The sequence below is a fragment of the Thunnus albacares genome, chromosome 6 (genome assembly GCF_914725855.1).
Source record: "Thunnus albacares chromosome 6, fThuAlb1.1, whole genome shotgun sequence".
Taxonomy (NCBI): domain Eukaryota; kingdom Metazoa; phylum Chordata; class Actinopteri; order Scombriformes; family Scombridae; genus Thunnus; species Thunnus albacares.
The window spans coordinates 15,903,114-15,930,926 of NC_058111.1; the positions used below are offsets into that span (position 1 = coordinate 15,903,114).

At 39.0% G+C, this 27,813-nt stretch overlaps 2 protein-coding genes across 7 annotated transcripts in view; both read right to left on the minus strand.

The window, feature by feature from the left end:
- Positions 1–65: 65 nt before the first annotated feature.
- LOC122984532 (zinc transporter 1) lies at positions 66–17,725 on the minus strand. Of its 5 annotated transcripts, XM_044355037.1 has the most exons (8): positions 14,661–14,793; positions 14,439–14,561; positions 8,636–8,759; positions 6,299–6,997; positions 3,853–4,167; positions 2,830–3,092; positions 2,495–2,682; positions 66–620 (listed from the first exon to the last, which is right to left on the minus strand). In XM_044355037.1, exons 3-8 carry the CDS (start codon positions 8,688–8,690, stop codon positions 341–343), a joined length of 1,800 nt encoding a protein of 599 aa, XP_044210972.1. In that variant the 5' UTR covers positions 8,691–8,759; positions 14,439–14,561; positions 14,661–14,793; the 3' UTR covers positions 66–340. The 5 variants fall into 5 exon arrangements, with proteins under 5 accessions (XP_044210972.1, XP_044210973.1, XP_044210974.1 ...); XM_044355038.1 differs by having other exon boundaries at positions 14,439–14,793; XM_044355039.1 differs by lacking the exon at positions 8,636–8,759 and having other exon boundaries at positions 14,661–14,791.
- A 266-nt stretch (positions 17,726–17,991) lies between these two features.
- ppp1r37 (protein phosphatase 1, regulatory subunit 37) overlaps positions 17,992–27,813 on the minus strand; it is a 44,764-nt gene continuing 34,942 nt past the window's right edge. For both annotated transcript variants that reach the window (XM_044355034.1, XM_044355035.1), the window contains 5 exons: positions 26,477–26,618; positions 26,209–26,375; positions 24,363–26,046; positions 24,171–24,256; positions 17,992–23,030 (listed from right to left, as the gene is read on the minus strand). In XM_044355034.1, coding sequence (XP_044210969.1) covers positions 24,180–24,256; positions 24,363–26,046; positions 26,209–26,375; positions 26,477–26,618 — 2,070 coding nt within the window. In that variant the 3' untranslated portion in view covers positions 17,992–23,030; positions 24,171–24,179. The remainder of the gene's footprint in view (positions 23,031–24,170; positions 24,257–24,362; positions 26,047–26,208; positions 26,376–26,476; positions 26,619–27,813) is intronic.

The window sequence follows — 27,813 nt, forward strand, 5'->3', positions numbered from 1 at the left end:
TACTTCAATTTGCTGCTCTGATCTGTCAGTTTCCCTCGATCAAATAAGTTGACCTTTATTAAAAATGAGAGGAGACACTTGTTTTTTTTATTAGAATACAGTTTCCAGATACAAATGATGCAACATAAAAATCTTTCCAGTTAATCCTTTGACAGACTTGATATTACGCAGGAATCTTTGGTGTAACACCTGTTAATGTAATAAAACTAACATATTTCAATGAAAATGAGCAGTCATGATAGAAATGACACTTTCAAATATGTTGATTTCTCCATTCACCATCTGGACATCTGGATCATTCATTTATTTTCCTCCAGTGTAATTTTGCTAAAACCGACGGTCATTGATTGGTGTTTTCGATCACCGGTGTCTGTTCAGGCTCTTCCTTTGTTTTTGTTTCCCCGACGGGAGTGCAGCACATACTCCCAGCACAGGCCTCTCCACAGGCCAGGCTGCAGGCCAGGACAGGAGGCAGGGAGGGGTCCTCGACGACTGGGGAAGCGCCACCCTGGCTGCCTGCAGAGGATGCTGAGCAGGCAACAAACTCTGGCTGTACGGTGCAGCAGCTCACTCCTACACTCTGCAGCACTTTGGTGACCCCCGACATCAGATCAGCACACCTGGACATTAATAAAACATGTAGGTTTAATCTGGACAAAAACAAACATATGAAAATAGTCACCAACCACCTCTATATGTGAATTATCTGTCTGTATGTGTCTGCTCTGTGACACTGATGTCCTGTCCAGGGTCGACCCCACCTGTTGCCCAATGTGAGCTGTGACTGGCTCCAACCCCCTGCGACCCAGCACAGGATAAACAGGTATAGATGCAGTAATGGATGGATCATACCTTTAGCTGTGCTCAACATGAAATAAAAACTTAATCAAACCATATAAACAAGTATTTGCCAATTATTCTAACTGATGTGCCACGTTGTCTTCTGTTTGAGATCAGAAGATAAAATGACATGTTGTTATAACAGGAAAACTTTCTTGTTAAAACTGAATAATTTGGTACCTACTAATAATGAGAAAAAAATATAACATGAAAAGGATCTTGTTTTTGTCATGGTTGCAGCAATAGATAAGCAGGATAATCGCTTTGGAGCCACATCAGGCTAAACTTAAAGCTGCACCAATCAATATTTTTATACATTTAAATGACTTTGTCGAAGTGAAAAAGATCACAAACCCACATAGAATCACCTGACTTTGTAGTTTCCCCTCAGCCTTACGGAGCGTTTCAGCGTCTTTCATTGTTTTGGTTTTTTGGTCTGCAACTTCATAGTTTTGTTTGTCTCTCACTGCTCTATTTTTTAGCAAAAAAGCACTGTTAAACTCCCTGTAAGCTTCCTGCCCAGCACCAAACAGCAGACAGATAAAGTTAGTGACTAGCTGGAGAACATAGTGGAGCAATTTGCAGCTAACGAGCCAGATGTTTTCCTCAGGAGTTATTAGAGAGCATAAACAAAGATAAAAGGAGAGTGAATACTGGGTTGCAATGAATGCTCACGTCACCCCGTATCTGCTGAATATGTAATTATTCAAAAACAACTCCATACTGCGATTGTAGGCCAATGTTGTGTTTACAACTTGTTGTGGCTCAAAAGGTCTATTAATGGAGATTTAACTCTAAAAATATATGTATTTACAAACCACTATTAGTTTGAGAGTGTTTGTGTGTGCTTTAGTGAATGAAAGGCTTTGTAAAATGCTTTGTTCTACTCAGGCTGAAAACATATCTATATATATATATTAATGCATGTACCACACAAAGAAGAACATCCCATCCCTCCCAGCTCATATCTAGACGATTTCCCCAGACTGGCCAAATTAAAGTCTTTTATCGAGCATGGACTCTTCACCGCAGAGGAAGTGATAAATCAGTGGAATACAAAACTTATAAAAAGCCCACAAACACCAGCATGCTGCATATAGTTTATTGATGTCAGATCTCTCAGTGCCATTTAGAGCAATAAATGTTTGAGGTTGCCCAGTGCCGTTTTAAGAATGTTAAACAATAAAACCTCAGATTTCTTTCCTTAGAGCAGGTATGTATTATTTTGGGAAGTACAATCTTAATCCTACAGAGGATAATGATAATGATATTTAAAAAAATGGATGTTATTTAACACAATTAACTGTATGACAATGACAAACAGTCATCTTGGGATTGTCTCTTTCTCTTTTTTCAGTGGGGTTGGTCAAGTTAGTACTTGGAGTAGCATGCGTCACTCATCCATTACTCTTAGCAGTCTATTTGTCTTATCTGTTCACTTTCTAACTAGTTTTCATGTACTCTCAGTTGCAGCATGTGGTGTTTAGTGTTACAGCTGACTCATGTTGGTGGGAGGTGTGTACTGTGCAGTTGGAAGCTGGTAGTTTATCATGTATTTTGCCAGGAAATATACTAAAGCCTTGCACCATTTTTTGATAATATTTGTGTGTATATTGTCCTGTACCAGTACGAAAGTCAAATTTTGCCACTTTACCTGTGTGTCGGAAACCCAGCATGGCAGTGCACATGCACAGAGGCCACCGTCAATGAATCAGTCAGCTGCCAGATGTGGAGGTCATGCACGGCCTGCACTCCAGGCACACTCATAATCCTCTGTCCAAGATCAGACACACAAATGTGTGGAGGTATGCCCTGTAGCAGCAGCAGCCCAAACCTGCGACCCTGGAGAGGAGATTTACCAGTTCAACAATAGCAAATTTCATTACTGGTTTGGATACAGCTGTGTTTAATGTGAGCAACAGGGAGCTTCAGCTATGTGCTTAAAAGCATTTAAACTAAATGGAATGATATAAACGCACATAGCCTGACCTGTGGCGTAACTATGGTCATCAATGTAATCACAGCCAGTACGGAGAGGCAAGGATCCAGGTAAACCAGTAGGCTGCAGGGCCCAGAGCTGTGGAGGCAGTGTGGACCGACCAGCAGCATCACCAGGCTGTTGATCAGACCGAGAACGGAGGTTAACAGGTCCTGAATGACGAAGACGAATAAAAGGAGACAGACCGGCCACCGGCTGCTTGGCACAGGGCTCTCATTGTGATGCGTTGACTTGCAGACTGCTTTTTCATTGTCTGAAAGGGAAAGAACATAAAAACACATGACTTTTAAGTCCTTTTTTTAAAACATGTGATCAGAGCTACAGTACAGATTATAAATAAAACATAAGTACATGGGAAAACATCACATTTTCATTACGTCATCTCCCACTAGAGAATAAAGCATTTTATGTTTAGAGCCCTTACAAGATAGATGTGAAGTACAAACAGTGTTTCTGGCTGAGTTGAGTCAATCTTTTTCACACTGATAATATATTTTCAAATTTACGTTTCACAATATGGCAATTATGTGCAAAATCATGTGTAAAATAATCACACTGATGATGTTTTGATTGAAAGTTCATTCTTCACCATGGAAACAGCAGCTGGAAAAACAATCTCAACACAAGGTCCATTAGTAGCCTTAATGGAGCTTTTGAGCTTTCACACGATCTTCCTCAGCACATGGAGTTTACCCAGCTGACATGAAGCTGCAGATGATCAAATTTCCCCACAGGTATGTACATACAGACACAACATCTACAATACAATGATAGCTGGGAAATCTGCCGAGAAGCTCCAGAATAGCAACTAATGGACTTTATGGTGAGATTGTTTTGTCAATATTTGTTTCACGTAAGAATATTTTCACCTGCACAAACACATCTCACACACAGCAAACAGACGGTTTCATTTTGGTCACATATGAAGACCAAATCTTTAAAAAAAACACATGTGCATTGAATTCAAATGTCTCTTTCTCCAAGGGACACTAAGGGAGACACATCTGCCTTACCGAGATGTCCTACGCAGGTACTGTCTTTAGAAATCTCTGCGATGTCTTTTGAATGACTCTCACACTTGCGGGCCTTCAAATCCACAACGCCCTTCTCTACTTCACAGTCCTGGCTGTCCTGTGGAGCTGCTGGGTGCGGGTGGACCTCTCGCTGTTGCTCTGGGGCCTGAGAGTCAGTTTCAGGGATAGTGGAGGCTCCCGGGTTGCAGAGGACAAGCGCCCCGTTGTGGAGCACGTCGTCCACAGCAGATTGGACTTGGCTAACATCATCCAGGACTTGCCGTGGTTCAGTCTGGTTTTCCTCTTCAGCCAAGGCTGTGGGAGTCGAACAGAGGAATGAAAAACAAACATGGACACTGTTTGATGTTCCTTACAGCTGAATATACACTTGGCAGCTACTTCAAAGTGAAACATGTCAGAGCAATATCATCACCTGGACAAGCACATTTACACTTAACTTAACTTTACACTTAACTTGAAACTCACGCTGAACTTTGTCAATTTTAATAGCATCTTAATTCTGTAATTGAACATATTTATGGTGGAAAAAAGTGCAAAAGCATTTTCAAATATGCTTCATGCATCATGGTGAGCTGTTAAATACGCCACATTTTACAAAATTAATTCACTAGAACTGCAGCAACATGTCTTAAACCAGAAACATGACATTAGACTTAAATCCTAAACTACAATGAAAAGTTTGATAGTCACACATTTAACAACTAACTACTGTATCTCATATTAGATCAATTAGATTTATGTTGTTAACCAACTGAAACTGGATGTCATGTGTCCATATTCCAGTCAGAAAAATCACGAGTTAGCTTCGATAACACTCTCATGTTTGTACGATAACTATGACGCTACAACTAGCATCCTATTAGCTTAGCTTAGCCTGGAAACAAGGGGAAACAGCTAACAATGTGTCATTTTTACACTTTGCTTTTTGTATGAATTGAACAAATGAGATATAATGTGCTTTTGTTCTCTTTGGACAGAGTCAGGCTAGCTCTTTCCCTCTGATTCCAGTCTTTGTGCTAAGCTAAGCTACCCGACTACTGTGTTTAGCTTCATATTTTACAGACTCTCATCTGGCACTCTGTGAATAATTGTATTTCCCAAAATGTCTAACTATTCCTTTAAAGTCAAATTTAAGGCTAAAATCCTCATTAAAACCATAGTTTGAAAACTGTGAGTATGCTGTTTTCATGTGACCTTTTCTGACACTTAGTATAACATTATAACTAGTGGTGGAGGAAGTACTCAGATTAGGGTGACCAGACGTCCTGAAAAATTGAGGACAGTTCCGAATTACGAGCAGTTTTCCCAAATCCTGAATTCTGTCCTGTTTGTCCTGAAAATTAGACTAAACCTGAGTTTTGATTAGTCACTAATAAAACATTAAAAACTGATTGTTGTGAAATATTATTTTGGGTTTGCCCACAGACAGGCACTGTTGTCCATAGCCTACATGAATTATGGCTGTTGTAGTTTCTTTTAGCCGAGTACAGTAGTGTCGTAGTGAAATTAAACCATCCTGATGAGATGAATAAAATAAAATGAGTTTTATGTAACAGATAATAATTTACACACTGTTACATACAACACAGTCATTGTGTTTCTTTTCCCTAATAACAGACAGTTGATGTCATGAACAAAAAAAATAAATTTTAGGGCTGAGTTTTGACTTTCACATGTTTCACTGTTCTTTGACATTAACTAAAGCTTTAAGATAAATGCAGAGTAGAATTTCCCTCGGAAATGTAGTGGAATAGAACTACAAAGTTGCTGAAAATTTAAGTACTCAAGAAAAGCACAAGTAACTCAAAATTGTAAAGTACAGTACTTGAGTAATTCATTTCTACCATGGATTATAACTAGTATGTAAGTAAGTTATTGGGTACTACTTTCTAATCACTCATTATAAAGGTTTTATATGTAATTTACTGATGTTTTAGATCAGTTATAAACCATTAATAAGAAGTAATTGTTGGGTTTTCCATGTTGTAGAAAATCTCTCTGGTAGGCCAGAAATAGTCAAGTCATTGATAAAAAGTCATGAGTTTTTCACTTTCTAACAGACCATCAATTCTGCAGTTGGAAATGTTAATAAGTAATTAATAACAGCTTCTTATAATAATACACCAAGTCTTTAGTTTTGCAGAAGGTCAGATGTCAAACAATCCAGTGGAGGGTTCTTTCTAACAAACTTAAGAGCTAAAAAGACAAAGTAAGTGTACTACCGGAGGAGGATAAACATCAGCCACAACCTGGCAACCCAAAAGTTGATGAGCTATAAAGCATTAGCAAATATTTATCAATCATTAATAAAGACTTATAAATACTCATGACGGGGTGTTGTTGGAAAGTTGCATGGACAGTCAGCTCTCTTGTGAACATGTCGTCTACTATTTCAGATGAGATGAAATATTGTTGGTAATGTTACCTTTGTGGTTGACTTCAAGGTGACATTCGGTCTCTTGCCCCCTGGCGGCCCAGCCCCTTTCGCCCTGCAGCTGATCCCAGTTCAGCCCGAGCACCAAGATTTTATGGAGCAGACTGACAGCTCCGACAACCACAAGCAGCAGGGGGCGCTGTACTGGTTCAGGATCCATGAAAAAGCCGATGATTTCCAGCAAGTATGACATACTAAGAGAGGCCAGGACGAGAACATTAAAGAAAGCTCCGAAAGCCTCAGACCTGCTGTCAGCGTAGGACAGGCCGCAGACGAGAGCTGGAGGAGAGATATTTGGGGAGATGAGCTCATGAGAGTTGACCACTGATGCTGTTTCGTGGTTAGGCTGAGGATTGGGAGGTTCAACAGGAACGCTTGACTCATCGGTGGCTGTCTGCAGGACACGTGAAGGTTCGATGGATGACTCTGTGGCCGGGATGGAAGGAAGTGCTGATGATGAGGAGGGAGCATGTGGAGGAGACGCAGCTGCGTCCAGAGAGGAAGGCTGAGATCTTTTTACATTTGCACTTTGAATAGGAGGAAGAGCCATCCACATGAGGATGAAGAGTGTCTGGAACGCAACCACCAGGGTGATGAGGGAGTTGCACAGCTGACTGATGGTGACCTCACACGCCAACAGCAGGGTGGTCAGTCCCAGTACGCACCAGTGTAGCACCCTCATACCTGCAACTGAGAGTATAGGCACTAAATTACTTCATACATACAAACAACACACATGGGTGTAATATAAAAAAATCAATAATAGTCAAATCTGAGAGAGAAAAAAGAAAAATAATTAAACCCTAAATGTGCAAAAGCTCCCCGAGAGTGTTAGATAAATTATATCTATGAAGATTCTCAGTCATCCAGGTCCTGGTTCTCCAAGGAGGGTTTGAATCGAGGGCAACTGGACTTGGTTGTAGATACCTGAAGATGTTTCATCCATGGGGCTTCTTCAGTTCTAACTGACTGGTGGGAAATGCCAGGTATTTAACCTCGTTATCAAGGTCCTTGATTTGTGGGGCAACTGTGGTTCAGGAGGTTGTGCAGGTCATCCACTTATCGGAAGATTGGCGCTTCGATTCCTAGCTCCTCGAAGTGTCGGAGTGTCCTCGGGCAAGATACTGAACCCCAAAGTGCTCAAATAGTGCTCATGCATAAGTTGATACCTTGCATGACAGCCCCTGCCATCAGTGTATGAATATGTGTGTGAACGGGTGAATGTGGCTTGTAGTGTAAAAGCGCTTTGAGTAGTCAGAAGACTAGAAAGGCACTATATAAGTGCAGTCTATTTACCATTTACTTGATACGACTTGGTTTGTTAGTGCTCCCAACTGTTGACACAACAGTTGTTAGTTGTTGGAATCACCTGAGGCCAAGTGTAAACAACAGTAGTTGGAGTGTAGATGGGGGATAAGTGGTGCCGTAAACCTTCTCCTCTGTTGAGGGATTGTTTCTCAACTTTGATGTTGAAAGAGGAGTGAAGGAAGCGATCTACATCAAAGTGGAGAAACCAGCCAGGAGCACCAACGAACCAAGTGGTATCAATGACCTTGACAATGACCCCAGACAGGTTGAATACCTGGGACTCCCCACCAGCCGGTTAGAACTGAAGAAGCCCCTTGGATGAAACGTCTTCAAGTATCTTCAACCAAGTCCAGTTAACCTTGATTCAACCCTCCTTGGTTAGATAAATTATGTTATTGGATTATTATGAATGATGCAAGAATGTGTAAGCATTTTAATTGTGTTGCAGCTGCTTAAAGTGGAGATAATTTAACAGCTGTATATGCTGCTGCTTATATTTCATACTGTGATCATATGTTTTGTATGTGAAATATTAATCTGCAAACTATATCTGTCAGATGTACAGCAGTAAAATGTGCAATCTCTCCCTCTGAAATGTATATTCAAATGTAATGAAAAGTATAAAGTTGCATAAAGTGGAAATACTCAAGTAAAGTACAAGTACATCAAAACTGTACTTAAGTACAGTATTTGAGTAAATGTTCTTAGTTATTTTCCACCAATATTAAATTAAAATCTAACTATAAATGGAACTAACTGTATTCACTCCTGCACACACAACATACTGTAACTCATGAATAAAACAGATTGCACATGTGACTCATAACAAACTTTGCACAAGTAACACATGGTAATCAAAATTTAAGACAAATGCATCAAATATCAGTGTTATCAGTCCATAGTTTGAATCTTAATTACCCCAGAAAAGTGGACAACCCTCAGCTGGCAATCAAAGGCAAGTTGGGCTCTTGGATGTGATCTGTGCGCTGAAGTCGGAAAAATGTCATTCATCGTGCTCACCATCTCTCCCTCTGTCTGTCCCACCACACTCCTCCTCTGCTCTAATCGTAGTCATGTGAGTTGGGGAGGGGGGTGGGTGGTATCGTCCTCTCCTCAGTTATCCCTGTTTGCATTCCCTCCTCAGCTAGTTGGTGGGAGAAAATACCTTCAGCGGACGATCACACAGCCCACCCACCCTTTATACACGACACTGAGCCGGTCGAGTGAAGCTAATTTGCACTAATTAAATCCCCATTGTGTTGCCAGGATTACATAATCAGATGTTAAGGCGAGACCCTCTTAGGCCAGTTAGGCCTCACAGCTTTTGGGACATTTACATCCAGTGCAGTGTTATAGATGTGATCATCAGTACTAAAACCATCAGGTGGTTTGATACTCCTCAGTAATGTAGAAATAATTAGTAATACAGCTTAAAATTGTGTTGTACAACTCACAGCTGTACAACAAGTAAACTATTAAACATCACAGACACACAATATGTCACCATTTTAGAAATAGCCTTCAACTTGGCTGCAGTTAAATACTTTTTCTCAGCATTTTCTCAATATTTTCTGGGTTGAGCTGCAAAACAATGGAAATCTCTGATGTTTCACACTATTATTTTTTCCCCCTAAATACTTCATCAGGGTATTTGTCCTGTTGACCTACCACAAACTCTCATATTATATAATTTACAGAATCTGTCTGACAATAGGACAGCAGTGCTTTTAGCTAAATGCTGATATGCTCACAATGTCAATTAGAGTAAAGCGTAGAAAATTAATTGCCAGCTATTTTGATTTTAAGTCATTTTTAAAAGAAAAAATACTAAAATTCTCTGGTTTCAGCTTCATAAAAGGGAATATTTTCTGGTTTCTTTAGGCGTCTATGATAGTAAACTGAATATCTTTGGGTTGTGGACTAAAAACAAGATGTTCTAAGTTGCATCTTGGGCTTTGAGAAAGTGATCAACATATTTTAGCATTTTCTGACATTTTAAAGACCAAATGACAAATTGATTAATCAAGGAAATAATAAACAGATTAATCGATAATGAAAATAATTGTGAGTTACAGCCCCAATGACAATGCTAACATGCTAATGTTTAGCAGGTGTCATGTTTACAATGTTCACCTTCATAGATTAGCATGTTAGCATGCTAACATTTGCTATTTATTTAGCATGAAACAGAAAGTATAGCTGCGGATGATGGGAATGTTATTAGTTTTGCAGGTATTTGGTAATAAATCAAAAGTATTGGACACATTAAAAATTTAACATGATGATGGCACTAGATGAAAAGTTAAGAGATCACCAAAGTTTTTAGGATTGATTCTCTGGGGATCATGAATATCTGTGCAAAACTTTATGGAAATTCATCAAATAGTTGTTGAGATATTTCAGTCTGAACCTAACAGAACTTTATCTCAAAGTTGCCAAACATGAAACTAAAGCCAGGAGATGGTTAGCTTAAAGATCCCTCCACACATTTATTAAGACATAAAAACACTCTGCCTGAAACAATAATGTGTGTCTGATATGTTTTTTCCACACATAAAAGTTTGATTACTATGTTAAAATCCTTAAAACATCATCTACTCTTTCTACCTAATTAAAATTGGCAGTATCTATGAATATGCAAATTTATTTCATTTCAGAAGTTTAACTGCTGGACACAAGATGTCTCCTACTTCACGGTAAAGTCCATTCTCAGCATCTGTGCACTGGAGGCTTCAAGTTTCCACATTACACTAGTCGAAGTTGAATACTGGACCAGGATTGGCTAAATCAGGCTCATGGGCCCACCCCTTACAGTCAGATATTCAATGAACACTGAGAAAATTTCCACTTTCAGCAGATAAATGTGAAAACAGCCTTTTAGTGTCAAATTCTGCACATACATCATTCTGCACAGTGAAGGAACAAAAGGAAAACCACATTTTTGAGTGGAGAGGGACTTTAACATAACATAAAGACTGGAAACATGGAAACAGTTAGCCTGGCTCTGTCTGAGGACAAAAATGGAAAAAAAAAAGCAAACAAGCGTTTTTCTCAAAATGTCAAATTATTCCTTTAAAGGCTGTTTTTGTATTTATTAGTGGTGGTGCACCGTCTCTGCCCCCCTCTCAGCACTCATGATCCCACAGTGATGCTGCAGTCCCATCAGGTCCTGCTCTTGTGTGCCAGTGCGCGGGGGTTTGTTGCAGTCCAGTGGACTGCGAATCAACAGGCCAGATAGGGGCTGACACCACGGATAAATCCCTACTGTTCTACCAGCATGCCAGCACATTCCTGAGGCACGGCTAAGCCCAAGGAAAGACCCAGCGAGGAAGCATTTGATCACTTGCCACTGTCCCCAAACAGAAAGAGGCCACTGGTAGCCTAGTTACACCTTTAGCACCAACTGTAGCACCACATGTCTCCTATGGTTTCTTTAAAAGATGCATTATTTTAGCCACTTGTTGCAGCTGAACAAACTGAAAATACAACACTTGTACTTAATATTCATTCTCGTTTTAGCTCTGTTATGGTCTCCACCAACTCCTGAGAGAATCATCTCACTCTGTAACTGCTAAATGCTCCTCTATGTTCACCAACTAGTCGCGGATGTCGTCTGCAGTTTGGTGCTGTACAGTGAGGTTGGGCGAGATGCAACCAACGCAACAAATTTGCAGGTCAGAAAACTAAAACAATGAGCTAAAAGATGTTAAAATGAAGCGTAGTGCTGAGGGGAACTCTGTGGGTTTGTCTCTACCCCTGACCCCTTTTACATTACACTTAGTTATATGATTCATTTTTGGTAGTGGACGTATCATGCTTTTAGTGATTTTATGTTATTTATATACTGGTATGATATCGGATATCTATGTTTAACATGGTCAAAGTTCCAAAAGTTGAGGTTAACGTATGTAGAAATGCTCTCTGAAAGTAAACAGTCCGGCTTCAGTCGCTCTGAACGCTTCGCTTGCAACATGTTTTTCTACCTTGCTGACAAGCTGATGTAAGCTTAATATGCCCCCCCCCCCCCCCCCCCCTCTTTTTTTATAATGAACATCTAAGTATTCATTTCCGCATTAAGGTCTAAACTTAAGAGGCCTGAACCAACATACACCGGCATAACAAGCACCAGTTGACAGAAATATCCTTTGTGGAAACTCTCACTCACAACTGACACAGTCTCTAAGTTCAAATAAGGTAAATTTGTGTCTAATTTTAGCCCATTCAATTTAATGAAGATCCAGGGAATGATTAATACAGGATGTTCTAAGACCTAATCTACCGTGTCATAATAGTTAATACAGGACATAAGTCCAGTCATAATGACAGTCATGACATGTCAGAGGATGCTTTAATGGCAGAAAAGATGAATCATTAAACAAATCTGAGTGAAAGTGTGAAAAGTGAGCACATCTCCTGTAAAACATCTCCCCAAAAAACAAATTAAACAAAACTGCTGATGCTTGTGGTTCTATTTGACCCTTTCATGCATAGTGGTCACTACTGTGGACAGCTATTCAATACCCATTTTCTTATATATATAGTTGCACATCAGCCACCACAGTGGACACTAGTGTGTCATCCCATACACTTCCATCCAATTGGCCAGCCTTTGTGAGTGCAACACAAATTACTCAAAACAAAGATGACCGCCGGCCGGCCGGAAACGCTCGGCAGCTCAGGAATATCTTGCCAATCCTTTCATGGTAGTAGACCCTTGCAGGTGAATAAAATTTTGTAACATCAAGTAACAACTAAGGAGTAACAAAACTGTTAAAATTTCCAAGTATTGATTGTATGTTGGGAGAAAATGGTGATTAATCATCTGTCAACTAAATTGGACATCATGCATCACTGACTATATTTCAACTACAATTATACTGTTACTGCAACTTTGTTGTTCTTCAAAATACTTCATCTGCAGTAACTTTTTTGTCTGTAAATCAATTGATTTATGTTATGATAATTTGCAGTTTTGAGGGGGCTAAGGATACTGAGGGAGCTGAGAATGCTGAGGATGCTGAGGGGGCTAAGTGGGTTAAGGATCCTGAGGATGCTGAGGAAATGCCTGGCACCTCAAAAAATGTCTGGATTAGAAAAGAAGGATCTTCTGCATTTCAAGTCATCTGTAGCTCATGTGCTAATAAATGCAGTAAGACAGAGGGGAGAGGCTGAGGACTTAGGACCAAGGTTCAACATTTTTGCATTGCATTGAACAGTATTAGAATATGCTAAAACATTAGTTTAACAGCTTTGAAAATATATATTATTTTTTTTAGTTTTCAAATAATATATCATTTTATTCATTGGTTTGTTAAATACATATTCCTTCAATTGAAAACTCAAACGCATGCTGTCCACCTGAGTGGACATGTGAAAAACTCCTTGACAAATGCATGTTTAAAAAATATGAAGCTTAAATATTTTTTTTCATGCTGAAAGGAGAGTAAAACACTTAGGGAAAAAAATCCTGACTGAGGTTATCTTAATTCATGCATGAAAGGGTTAAAGTAACTAAAACCTAAAAATGGCTGCACAGAGAAGCTCTCACCTCTGTCACCTCAGAGACCCTTTAACTCTATAAATGTAGTCTTCATTCCACCACAAGATAAAGATGACAGCATGGATTAAATATATTCAGTGGTTTGATAAATTATCATACCTAACAACGTTTTTATGAGCGCTTCCTCCATTTGTTTATATTTCATGTTTGCATGTGCATCAGCCTGAAACCTAATGGTTTCAGGCATCAGCTGATTGGTCAACAGACTGAATACACTTTTAAGGCTTAATCACAGTAGGGCTGAAACTAAATATTTTCATTACTGATTAATTGGTCAGTTCTGTTCTTGATTAATCGATTAGCTATTTGGTCCATAATGTTTAAGAAAACTGTGAAAAATGTCTTTAGATTCTAGTTTTGTCCCAACAAACATTCATTATCAAAGATGTTTAGTTTACTATCATTGAAGACTAAAGAAACCTGAAAATATTCACATTTGAGAAGGTGGAATCAGAGAATTTGGAATATTTCTTCTTAAAAAATGACTCAGAATAATTAATTGATATATGTTGAATGTATTTTGCACAGAATATCAAGTTTGACTCTAACTTTATATATGTTCACATTTTCTTAAATATTACCTTTTAGATTCATTCTTTAAAAGTTTTTTAAAGCTGAAGTGTGTGTTTCTGCAGTGTATTAATAGTAGGTGACTATAAAACATAAATGATTAGGCTACAAAACAAACTAAAGATGATTTAATGTAGGATGTATCATGAATTTCTGGTGCTCACATTAAGGCTGCATCTAAGGATTATTTTCAGTATTGATTAATCTGTTGATTACTTTCTTGTTTGGTCTATAAATTTCAGAAAATGGTGAAAAATGTTGATCACTGTTACCCAAAAGCCCAACACGCAACCTCAAATCTCTTGTTTTGTCCACAACCTAAATATATTCAGTTTACTGTCATAGAAGACTGAAGACACCAGAAAATATTCACATTTAATTAGGAAATTTTCCTCTTAAAAATGTAATAGTGTAATGTAATAGCTGCCAACAAATCGATTAATCGACAAATTGTTGCAGCTCTAGTCACCATTAACAAATATGCACAATTAAAAATGAGCAACAGTTACTGGTTGTTGCTTCACATTTACTTCATACATTAATTGCCACCAAATTAGCAAGAATCCATACAGTCAACGAGAAAAGAGAATTCAATACATTTGATCAGCAACATGAACTATTCTGATAGAAATATGAAGCTTTTTTCATCTAACAGTTAGTCAGAGACAAACTTATGCTGCTACATGACCTCACCTGCATCCACGGAGTTCAGCTTCAACCTCTGTCCTCACAAACTTTGAGCGCTTCTGGCATCATCATCATCATCATCATCATCATCACACAACACGTCAGACAGCAACTGCTGTTAGTTAATGGCTATTTGAAGACAGCAAACAAACAAACTGTTGTCCCTGAAGACGGAACTGCAGGTTGAAAGGCGGTTTGTCCCCCCTGGTCATCGGCCTGAACACTCACCTGTCCTGTCAGCTCTGCTTCATAACATGTGACGTGTAGCCTGCTGTAATTAATTAATCAACCCGATACACACAGAAATACCACGAAATGAAATGACCACGACCTCTGAACACTTACATTACGTGGTGGTGATGTGTTAAAATGATGTAGGTTACCATGGAAACAACGGAAAGTCAATTAGGATCCTTTGTCGTTATTATTGTTGTCATGAATCAGGTAATTTGGGACACTTTTTGGTAAAATTACCAGGAGACCATCAAAAAAGCTAGTTACTCACTCCGCCAATGTTTTTATAAATTTTCACGAATCTCTGCAGTATTCCTCTTTTGAAATTATGTTGTAAAGTATACTTGTTTAGAAACTACAGACCTTCAAACACACCAAGATCCCTTCTCTCACGTTGTTGGCATGTTCAGGTAAAATGGGACAACTGGTAAGGTAAAGTGGGACATTCATGTTCAGCTGAAATATTTTTTTTTATTTGAACATATAGTATATAGTACAATTGAACATAGTAATAGAAGGGCTGAACAGAGTAAAATAGGGAATCAGGTGTGGTATGAATACAAAAATAATTAAAAAATGATTTAACCTTAAACCTTAACATAACTCTTAAATGTTTCATATTTCATCCCAGGTTTTCTTTCAGGTTTTTTGATCTTCAGTTCTTTGTGACGTTTCATGAAATTGTTGAACCAGTGGTAACCAGCTGAACCCTTGGCTTCCGAAAAGCATTTAATGCCACTAGCTTTGGCAAAGCTAAAAGCAAGCTTTTGAATATCTTTCTTGCCCAAGGGGAAACCACGATGAGATAGCATTTTTACTATGCTGGAAAGTTCTTTTTCTGCTGCCTCTGACAGGTAGGGTTTCCTGCCAGAGGCATGTTTGGAGCCACTGATCTTCCCATTGACCCGTCTTGCCAAAGTTGACTTTGGCACGTCCCATGCCCTTGCCAAGAATCTTAGTTTGGGATTCTGCCCTGCCTCCACTGCCTCCCTATATTCTTTAATGGCACCCTCCATCCTGTCCTCTCTCCACTGATTGTATTTTACCTTGACATTCTCTCCCTGTCTTTTCTTCCCTGTCTCTTTCCTTGGTACCATGTCTATAATAAATAGTTTTACAAAATGTTAGATTTAGGCTACTAAACTGTTCAGAGCTAGCAAGTGAACAGAGCTAGCATGAATGAATAAACTCTGATTAACTTTTTTTTACCTACATTAGCTTAGGCTAATGCACATTAGCCTAGCATATTGTGTATCTGTGCGAGGCAAAATGTGTGACATGGCTAATTAGCTTAGACTAATGTACATACATTAGCCTAGGCTAATGTACACACATTAGCTTAGGCTAATGCACATTAGCCTAGACTAATGTACATTAGCTTAGCGTGTTGTGTATATGTGTAAGGCAAAATGTGTGACATGGTCAAAATAATACAAGAAAAAGCCTATAAAATTGATTAAATCACAATCTTATTGCAAATATTAACACTTAAACAACTGTCCCAATTTAGCTGAAATTCTTGTCCCATTTTACAAAACGCTGTTTGATAAAATGGGACGGTGATTGTTTTATGTTAAGTAGTATTGTAGCAACAATTCAATGACCTTTTCAGTGATTGGCTGCTAATATTTAAAGAGCAGAGTGCCTCAAAGCTTATATGTCCCATTATACCTGATGTCCCAAATTACCTCACATCACCTACATTACGTGGTGGTGATGTGTTAAAATGACGTAGGCTACCATGGAAACAATGGAAAGTCAATTAGGATCCTTTGTCGTTATTATTGTTGTTATGAAAGAAAATACATCTGAGAAATATATAACTATTTATCAGCCTTGCAACGATGTACAGGCAACTGCAAATATTTATTTAACACAGATGATGTAGGAGCTCCAATATTCATATTATCATAGTTTTAATTATTATTATTATCATTAGGGGAAAATGATAAAACAGGAATATAATTGCCTTCTTAATAACATAAGGGAACAATCTTAAACCTTCCTCATTATATCAAACAGTTTTATCACACACAACACAAAGTTTTTAGAGAACTAAAAAGTAACTAAGGTGCTCTAATAAATTCAGTCAACAATAAAACACAGTTTTCTATACTAGAAAACAACATTAACCACCTCCCTTTGTGTGACATTGTTGAATCAGGGCATTCATGTGTCCACCACCACAAAGGATCCTAATTGACTTTCCGTTGGCGTCGTTTCCACGGTAACCTACATTATTTTAACACATTACGTGCCACCAGCACGTAATGTGGTGTTAAGAGGTTGTGGTCATTTCACGTATTTCTGTGAGCTCAGGTTGTATTAATGGTCATAAAACTGTAAACTGTCACATTATTTCCATTATTGTTTCATTATTTACTTGATTCATTGATTGTTTAGTTTGTGAAATGTCAGAAAACATCTTCAAGTCTCTTGTTTTATCTGAACAAAACCAGCGGTGGAATGTAACTTTATTATTATTATTATTATTGTTATGATTATTATTATTATATCTAGTTTTTTATATTATTACTATTATTATTATTATTATTATTATTATTATTGATTTTAAATCTATTTCATTTTATTAAATTTTAATCATCTTTATTTCTTGAAAATTTTGTGAATTGTTTTACTATTTACACTTGATCTGACTTATTATTGTCTTGTCAAACTTTGAATATTGAATTAAACAAATGTGCAGCATTTTTTGACTGAAAACTGATCTACTGAATTACTTGATTATCACAATTATTGCAGATGAATTAACTAATCAACTGACTAAAACTTTAGTCAGGTGCAGTTTCAGTTTCCTGCAGATTTATAGATATATTCATAGATGTTTGTAGTTTTAAACTTATTGCTCTTTTACACTTTATTATTGTATAATTCCTTCCTTACTGTGTATTCTTTGTAGTTGCCGGTCTTGTCTTGTCCCAAAGAATCCACCTCCCAGTTTGACTACTTGACTCTGAGCCTTTAAAACGTCCACCCTCTGTGCTCAGCAAAGACCAATATTTATGAAACAACATACCTGATTCTGGTCCAGGTTGCCTCCCTGCTAAGAACAAGCATTAATCAGCTGCAAAAGAAATTCCAGTTTCTTTTTACCTTCAACTGAGGAAATTGAACTGGCTTGTTGCCTGACGTCTGTAGCTATAAGGAAAACAATTTCACAGAAACAGAGGCTCACATGGACTCCTCAACTATTCACCCTGTGGTGCACAATCACATGTTTTATACCGGTGTACAGAGACAGCGCCTCAGGAGTTTCTCTGGCTTTATGGTGAGTCACAAAAGAAACAGTAAACAGGAGGCCGACTGAACATTAGCAAATGTTTTATTTCAACTGGAATCTTACAGGAACTCCAAAAAACGCAATAAAACCAAAAGTCTTATGGTGCTCGCTTGAACTGTTTCAAGAACCCAGCTGCTTTATCGCTGGACGTATGGCAGGATTGTGTGTGAAAAGGCATTAAAACAGAAGAGATTAAACCCACTGTGATGTGAGTTTTTTCTGACTTTACAGTAGTGTGAAGTCCTGCTTAACAAGAAAAAGAAAAACCTTGACAAACAATAAAAAGAGAGGCTCAGAAACAAAAAAGTGAAACATGAAAATCACTTTAAATGACACTTTTTGTGATGGGAAATGTTTTGGTTTGTGATAAAAATGAAACACTTACATAGAGACAAGTCAAGCCGAGAATCCTGTGCAATGTTTAAAAATTATTAATAAAAGAATACTTCAACATTTTGGGAAATAAACTTTTTCTCTTTGTTGATGAGAGTTAGATGAGAAGATTATTATCACTCTTAAGTGTCTTTAGTCATTGTTTTTCTTTGACATAACTAGATACTTTGAGTGTGTCTGACCTCTAAAAGCTATTAAATTGTAACAAAAATCTCAAAATCAGTGCTCACAACTCAAATGCAACATATGACAAGGAGTCAACCGTCTCCTAGAATGAAGTTTTGTAATAAAATCTGCCGCCTGGATTCCACTTATCAAACCACATAATGAAGAAAAGTTATTAATAAATGTATCCGGCTGGTTACAAAGTGTTGATATTGAACAAATCTGCAACACTCACACTTATTTTCAAGTGACCTTCATGTCTTAGTTGTTAGCAACTAAAACATGAAGGTCAGGCTCATCAAATCATTATCTTCCTTAAAATCACTGATCTTTTAAAATTCATTTGTATCGCTTAGTTGTACTTGACATTTTATTAGATTCAGTTTATATTTTGTCCATTTTACTGGTTTTTGTCTTGTTGATTTTATTCCCATGTCTTCATCTTTGTAACATTGCATAAAGAAGTGCATACAGAAGTAAAACTTGTTTTATGGTTATGTTTAGGCATCACTGCACTTAAATAAGTTCAGGAAAAGATTGTGGTTTTGGTTTAATGCTGAAAGTTAACAGTGACTTTAAGCATTTGTTCTTTTTTAACATTTAAAGTTAAAAGGTGCTACACTAGAAAAACATTTTCAGTAAACATAATCCAGCTACAAACCAGTTTCTTTACAAATTGTCATCAGCAAAATCAATTAGAAGTCTATAAATGTAATATCTGAGTTGCTAAAGTAGACATTGCTTCATTCTGAGGTGTTATAAGACAAAATAACAAAGGATCCCCCTTTTATATTTTCCCATTGGGACCGTCTGTAAGTGTCGGGGGGGGGGGTTATTGAAATCACATTTTAATAACTTCTGACTTTCTCACAATCTCCCCTCCCTGTAATATTGGAGCATTATTGGGCGGCAGTGGATTAGTGCAGTCTGGAATTCCTTCAGAGGAGAATTACAGTAATACATACAGAGCAGAGCTCCCACCCCGGCCTGTACTCGACCCCCTACCACCGCTACACACCCTCACTCCAGGGGGACGTGAACCCGATCACCCCTCGCCACCACATCACACCAGTGGGTCTACATATTGGTTTTTTGTTTTGTTTCTTTAAAGGTCAGTTCACCCAAATTACAAAAACACACATTATCTCACTAATACTATCTAACTATGCACTTAGTTTTGGTTTTATGAGCCCTAGTCAAGATGCAGTGATTTTTGGAAAATATTACTTGTCGCACACTTAACTGTGTTGTAGATTTCAATTAAAGTGGATTTAAAATTTTTTTTTTAATAACAAATGAACCATTATGACAAAGCAGACACATTTTTAGAAATGTGTGTAATGTGAGATGTGTTTTCTCTCCAGTGGTGGAAGAAATATTGAGATCTTTTACTTTAGTAAAAGTAGTAATACCACAGAATAAAAATAAATAACACTGCATTAAAAATATTACTTCAGTAAATGCATGGAAGTACTAGTTGCTAAATTTACTTAAAAGTACTCATTATGCAAAATGTCCCCAGTCAGTGTTTTATTTGTAATACATGCTGCATACAGACATTAAGTACCTTTAAAAGTATTCACCGCTCTTGGAATTTGTCATATTTTGTTGTGAACTAACGAGGATTTAATGTGGATTTTTTGACACTGATGGACACAAAGAGACCCTTTAATGTCAGGATGAAAACAGATCTCTGCAGTGATTAATTACAAATATAACTGTTTTACATGTAAAATATTGATCTCAAAAGTAACTTGTAAATATAGCTGTGAAATAAATGTAATGGAGTAAAAAGTACAATAATTCCCTCTGAAATGTGGTGGAGTGGAAGTGTAAAGTAGCATAAAATGGAAATAACAAGTACCTCAAAACTGTATTGAAGTATAGTACTAAATATACTTAGTTATCCCTTTATGTTCACACACACATACAGTACCAGGCTTTGTTTTTTTGTATTAGTTCCCTTATAAGTGTCAAAATCAGAAACAGCGCCTGTAACAAGTATTCAACCCTAGCTGAATTTTTTCACATTTTTATGTTTTACAACACTGAATCAACAGAAAGTGAAGAAAACCCTATAGGCACTGCACTTTTTCATGTATATTTATTAACCAGTACTGTTCTTATAGAAGTGATATATTGATTTAATTCTCTGCAACACACATCTGAAAGTCATCAGTTGTATCCAAATATCCCAACCAAACTCCATCTGAACACAGACTTCTCCCGTTTCTCATACAAAATTCGCAAAAAAAAAGAAGAAGAAAAAAAAAAAAAAAGTCCCAAACTTGAGAAATTTCAGTGAAACATTCAGACATATCATTAGTCATTACATGCATTTATTTGAGAGGAACAAATTTCGCCATACATATCTTTGTGATTACCAGCACATTTCAATTAAGTTAACAAATTATTAAAAATTTCTAAAAATTAAAGCATTACAAACAGTGGGGGCAGCACAGCAACAATGATTTCAGCTCTCAAAACCATCTGTTGGGTGGAGCGAATGAAGAGCAGGAGGATCATCAAACACTGCTCTTTCCCAGGAGAAAAGAAAAAAAAAAAACAAAACACACACACACACACCTGCCTGTATCTACTTCAGGAAAAATTCAGAGCATGGAAAACCGGCTTTCTTCACAAACATACATGAAGTTGACATTTCAAGTGAAGTCTCGCTGCCTTGCTCTGGAAAATTCAGGACAGGAGCTGGATTTGAACGGTGTGTTGTATGTGATATCTTTCAGTTGTCTCCTGTAGGGAAAAACACCATAACTGCCAGCGCCCCCTTGTGGCCACATTTTCACTCAGCAGAGTAGTGTTACACTAAAAACAACAGGAGAACCATTATGTTTGCTGCTTCCTTGTGTTTACTTTCATAACTGCACCCCGACTGCTACCGTAGTCAACTATCATATTTACCTTTTCCGCCCAACACAGATTGCCTGTCCCCCCCTCCCAAAAAAAACCAAAACAAAACTAAATATTTGCTCTAGTCTGAATCTGAAATATACATCAAAAGAAAAAAAAAAAAAAGAGGGGGGGGGGGGGGATCTTTAAAAGCAACCCCCAAAAATGGAAAAAGAAAGATAAAATGAGGAGAGGGGTGAAGGGGAGGGGAAATAAATCAGAGAAGGCTCATATAGCTATAAAATAAATACAAAAAAAACAACTGATTTCTCAAAGCAGCCAAACAGAAACAAAGATGAGTGTGAAGTGAAGTGGTGAGCTGAAGGCAACATGATGATGATGATGATGATGATGATGATGAGCTGGAGCAGAGGAGAGGTACCGGTGGAAGACCGAGGGACACAAGAGGAAGGAGAGGGGGAGGTCACGACACAGACCAAGCTGCTTTTCTTTACGCTCTGACGAGTTTCACACAAATCACAACGACAACTGGTCGGACAAAGTGATGATAGTGTCTGAAGTTGCAGAGAAAAAAAAAAAAGGAAACAAAAACTTTTTTTTTTTTTTCCCCTCTTTACTGTAAATAACTCAACCAAAAAGGCAGACGTCTTGCTTTCCAACATTCGCAGAAGTTCTGAGTTTTCTTTCAAAAAAAAAAAGCAGTTTTTGTTGTAGCGGAGGCAGGCGGGAGGAAGCTGCAGCTCCGACTGACGGGAGGATGGGGGACGCTGATTCCTGAGGGGCCAAAGTGAGCAGAGGACGAGAAAACAGACAAGAAGGAGGTCACTTTGGCAGAGGTCCCTTAGAGGTTTCTTTTTAATTTTTTTTTTTTTTTTTTTTTTTACGAGGGGATAATAGTAGAGAGTGGGGACACAGACGAAACATTTAAACAGACGTGTTGAAATCTTCAGCTTCCTTGGATATAAAAGCCTTTGACAGTGACCCACTTCCACCTCTAGAACAAGTGTTTAAAGCCAGCAGGTCCGCTCAGCAGGGTCCGTGTGTCTTCTGAGTGGTGCTGTCAGCCCCACTTTCTAAACACAACCTTAAAGTTGTATGTCTTTGTGTCAAAAAACCCCCCCAAAAGTTTAATTGCTTGTACTTTCCCCAACTTCAGTGGATATCTACACAAGAGAGCAAGCAGGGGTGTGAGAAAGGTCAGTCTTTGGTTAGTGTTTTATCCTCCCCCCAGTTGTCCCCCCCCTCATCGCTCTTCTTTCTTGCTCACAGGTAAAGACTGCAGAATGACAAGATGTAGTGATAACAGGGTGATTTTATTTCTTTTTTTCTCCCCTTTTCCTCAGACTAAATGTGCATATGTACGTGTGTGTCAGTGGTTGATGTAGTGTGGATGTAGAGAATTCCTTATTTGTCACAGCCAAGGTCGAGAAGATGATTTTGTCCTTTCCGTGATTTGTTTTTTTTTTCTTGTATAAGAGCTTCAACTGTAACAGCAGGTCCTCGTGTCCTTTGTGGAACGGTTGTTTTGGTAATAAAGTCAAAGAAATGACAGAAGATTGTACTGTAGGGGCAACCAGTCATGTAGTAGAGCCAGACAAAACTATCTGAGCTGTTTCCTCCTGTCCTCGCAGTCCCTGTGGTAGAAGACAGGACATAAATTAGTGCTGAATGTAGTGGAGTACATGTATTAAACCAAACTCAGTGACAAATTTGATGTTTTAACTTCAGCTGAAATATTACACACTTTTATAAAAGTCTCTAGCGTCTTTCCCCTGACCAGCCTGTGCACACTGCAGCATCTGGGGCCAATGCAGCACTTTGTTTTTCAGTTGCTAATCTGATATTTTGGCTGTGCAAACACATAAATTCAGTTTCATTTTGAGGATAATGCCAGCCTTAGTTCTTGAGTTATCATATCTGTGAGATACTGTTTAAGAAGAGAAAGGTAGTTTTGTTTTGTTGAAATGTAGTTTCATTTGATGGATTAAAAAAAACCCAAAAACATCTACTTGTATGAGGTTGTACGACAATTTATTGGTGTTTTTACATTACCGGGACTTAACTTCTTGTAACCTGAACCTTTGAGAACTTGTAAGGTGGTCGGGTCTGTCTTGCTTTTCCATTCCTATTTTATAAAACAGGAATGATCGGATGTACGTCTATTAGATTTTTTTCTTTTTATTCAACAATTGAACAAGATATACAACAAGTATTTTCCTGTTTTTTTGGTTCCCCTCCCCCGCCACAAGAACACAAACAGCCAGACAATAAGACAAACAGAAATAAGTAAACATATTCATGATTACAGATAAAAATAAAACAATGAGTAAAAGAAGACGACAGAAAACAGAAAAGACAAAACAAAACGACATAACAGATAAACAATGACAATAACTAGACGGGTAAACAGACATTGCCGTTTCTCGATTATTCTTCATTATGAAAAGTTTTAAAAATCCTCACCAATGTACAACACAACAGTGAAATGGTGGTTGCTGCTATATTGTCATGTTTGTTGTAGCTGAGATGTGATTGATTTTGTACCACCTCCTGAAGGGTGCTGAAATTTAGCTCCCAAAATGGAGGACAGTGGGGAAAAAAAAAGCAAAACCCAGGGCAACGGCTACAAGTTCAGTTTTGGGTCAGTAAGTCCCGGTGATGGAAAAACAAGATTTAAAAAGATGAAGTCCCTGTTTCATGAAAAGTTTACATTATGTATAAATCTTTGTCTGCTTGTGATTTCCTATTAAATTTACAGAAAGATTAATGTTTACCTCACAACCTCATGGTGCGTCTCTCCCCGTCTCCAAACTGGCTTCTAGCAGCAGCTCCTCCAGGTCTTGTCCGCAGCTCACACTCACTGCACAGATGACACATAACTCACATTATTAAACAAGATTTTCACACTCGAAACACTTTGAAACCTGCTCTAAAAACAGCAGAGATCAGAGATCACAGCGACTCACCGTGCTCCATCACACAGCTGCCTGGTTTGGGGCTTTCAGGGTCAAGAAGATGGAGGGAGAACTCGGGCTTCAGGCCGTTGGGCAGAGCTGAACTCACAACCTCATCCTCCACGCTGATTAGAGCCTCACCGAAACACTCGCCCTCATCCGCAGAGCTCTCATCAGGCGATTCCTCCACCTCGAAAGGTGAGTTTGAACTTGCAGCAGCTTCAGATCCGGCCAAGGCAGGTAAGGATATGGCGGGGCTCTTTGAGGCTTCTCCTGCTCGAGGATTTGGCTCCTGTGATCCTCCTTGTGCCTGTTCGTCAGTCTGGACAGAGAGAACAGGCTGCACTACTTCCTTCTCATCTGGTGCAGTTTGCTGCTGTTCTCCGTCTGGCTTTAGACTCGGTTTTTCTTGGCTTTGCTGTCTGTCCTCTTCCTCTGTTAAAGGTTTTTCAGACAGGCTGGTGGGTGTCTCCTGCTTCTCCTGCTGTGGAAACGCCTCGTCGTCTTTCTTTGTTTGGTTCGATGACTGGGTCTCCTCTGACGCAGATGCTAGCTCATTCTGTAGCTGTTCAAGTGCAGATGCTAATGGTGGTTTACGCTCTCCTTCTGCGCTTTCTGGTGCCATCACATGTTTCTCCTCCTCTGGTAGACCCTCTTTCTGCACCTCTTCCTCCTTCTTTTCTTCAGCAAGCTGCTGTTCTACACAAGTGGGCTCAGGTTGGGGGTTTTTAGTGCTTTCTGTTACTTCCTTAGTGAGCTGAAATGCTACAGCCTGCACCGGCGAGGAGCTTAAAGGCAGGGCTGGTGCTTGTAGACTTGGATCTGTCACTTTTGGGTCTAAAGTGCTAGCTATGACGTCCTCAGACTGTGGCTCTCGTGTGTGGGTCTGTGTAGCATTCAGTGTGGGCTCCACACGTGCTACGGGACTCTGCTCTGTCAGGGGACAGTCTGTTGACGGAGCAGGTGAACTCAGTTGTGTTTGAGATGTGGGCGGCGGCTGTGTCTGCTGTGTGCTTGCGTCTAAAGGCTTCTTTGAGGTCTCTTTAGCCTGGCTGGGAGCTGCAGGTGCGTTCATCTGGAGTTGTAGCTGCTGCTGCTCAGGCGGGCTCTCCACCCGAGTTACCATGAAGATCTTATGACCCCTCCCTGGACTTGAGACGGATATACAGCGTCCCGGGGATGGAGGCGTGCCGGGAGGAGCTGTGGATTCTGTGACGGTGATGCCTGATATGACACTCGGCCCGCCGGTAGGTGAGGCAGACGGGGATGTACGTGAGGCACTGAGGGGGGGCTGTGCGACCCCTGTCTGGGTTTGAGGAGCAGTCTGGTTTGAACGAGAGGAGGAGTTTGAGGACTTGGTGACCACCTCCTCTTCCTCCTCATCCTCAGTATCCGAGTCTGACTCCAGGGTCATCTGAGGAACGCTCGTCTCAGAGCTTGCTCCTGATTGGCTGCTTGTCTGTCCTTTGCTTCCTGTTGTTTCTTCTTCTTTGCCCTCTTTGTCCCCTTTCTCCTGTGATGCTGGTTCTTCCTCTTCTTCTCTGGTTCCATCCTCTGTGGCGATTTCAGCCATGGATGCAGACTGCCTCATCTTCTGCTCCGTTTCCTCCTTCTCTTTGGCCAGAATGAAGTTCCTCTTGCAGCCGTTCTGGATCTCAGAAAGCAGTGCACGCTGGGTCTCAATGAAACTCTTCACCTGGGAGACAAAAAATGCCCCAAAAAACAGAGAACCAAAACCACAAGACGATCAGAATAAACAAAACTAAATCAGAGCAATTCCTACAATCACTTTTTACTTAGTACCATTCTTTAGTCTGCAATTTTATCTGCACATAATATTATTTATTCCCATGCTCACAGTTTCTTTCTTGGGCTCCCGGTCGAGATCAAGACGCAGCAGAGAGGTGTTGACTTTTAGGGCAAGCGACAGAGCCATCAGTCCGCCTGTCTTGATCTCATTTTCTCGAAGGTCCAGTCGCAGTAGTCTGGGGCTCTCAGCGATGAATTCAGCCACAGCAACAGCTCCTACAGCACACATGACAGAGAGTTGAAACAAGTAAAAAATGCACAATAGCTAAAATCCTCCACAAAGACGAAAACAGAGGCACATGGGTGCCAGTTCCCACCTTCGCAGGACAGCTTGGTGGAGGCGAGGCCCAGCCTGAGCACAGAGCGGTTGGCAATCAGTCCGTCTTTCAGCTTGTGAACCCCTTCATTACCCACCGAGTTATGGCCGAGGTTCAGAGTCTCCAGACTCTGGGTGCAAGGCTGAGAGAAATGACAGAGGACAATCAAGAGGGTTTCTTTAGCAATGGGAGACTTTAGTAATAAAATCACAATGTTTAGAATAAACCGACATTTTTACAGCCAACAGCGTATGTTGGCGGCAAACTTGAATAAGCTTTGTAACTGAATGAGATTAAGATAATATTACAGTGAGTGTAAAATGCTTTGTGTACAGTCTGTTTTATATCCTCATTTGGTTGTTTAACTGCCTCGAGTGTTGATCAAACAGTTTTTTTATGGCATCTTTATATTTTGATTTGAGCAGCTCATTTCCTTCTTGTTAAAAACAAAACATGCACTTTTTATGTCAACATCTTTTTCTCTATGTAAAAAAAAATCTTTATTTTTCTACACATTTTGTCAGTGTACAGGCCTTTTCTCCTAATATCACCAACTGTTAAAAGACCAACATTACCACCTCATTGCACACAACCATCTACACTGTGTTTATCTCTGAGCTTATGAATCAGCAGCCACAGTGGTCATGGGATGTTCTTTATCAGTGTGTTTGGAGGTTTTAGGCATTTCTGTGTGTTCGGCACTGTCACGCAAGCCACAGTGACAAAACCACCATCAGACAGAAAATGCAGTATTTTATGTTCCACAAGGAAAACAATCACATGTTTCTAGAAATAAGTGGCCTGCTATGTCTCAGTTGTCCATAATTAACAACATCTAGGATGGTGAGGGCATTCTTTAGTCTTTAGTTTAGTTAAATCTCAGATTTAAAACTTGTTGTTCAATGAAATCTACCAATTACTTCACTCAAACACCTGATGATTGATTTATGTCCATTAACTGCTACAAAACTCAAAGTAAATTAGTTTACCTTGCAGCTCCAAGTGCCTTCTACTCTGTGTATAAAGACCTACTTACAACTGCTTTAACTATCATTGCGATAAGGATTTATTTCGCAGATCTTTTTTTTCTTACTTCCTGCCTCAGGGACGCATCAGATACTATACAGAAACTCTACAGACAGATATGTGGATGGACTAAAGCAGTAAATAACACCATTTCCTGTTAATACAGAAACATAATTGTAAGAGGGAAATGTAATTACAGCTGTTTGATTCTTTAATAGTTTATACATTTCCACTTAAGTACAACAGTTCTTCTTACAACTGTCTTTTTTCAAATGACAACTCTTGTTTGTGAAAAATGATACGATTAAAAT

Coding starts and splice junctions, on each gene's coding strand:
- LOC122984532 (XM_044355037.1), bottom strand. CDS start 8,690: ATGACTACGATTAGAGCAGAGGAGGAGTGTGGTGGGACAGACAGAGGG. Junction 6,998..8,635: donor GACAGACAGAGGGAGAGATG/GTGAGCACGATG, acceptor CTATACTCTCAG/TTGCAGGTATGAGGGTGCTA. Junction 621..2,494: donor GCTGGGTTTCCGACACACAG/GTAAAGTGGCAA, acceptor ATTAATGTCCAG/GTGTGCTGATCTGATGTCGG.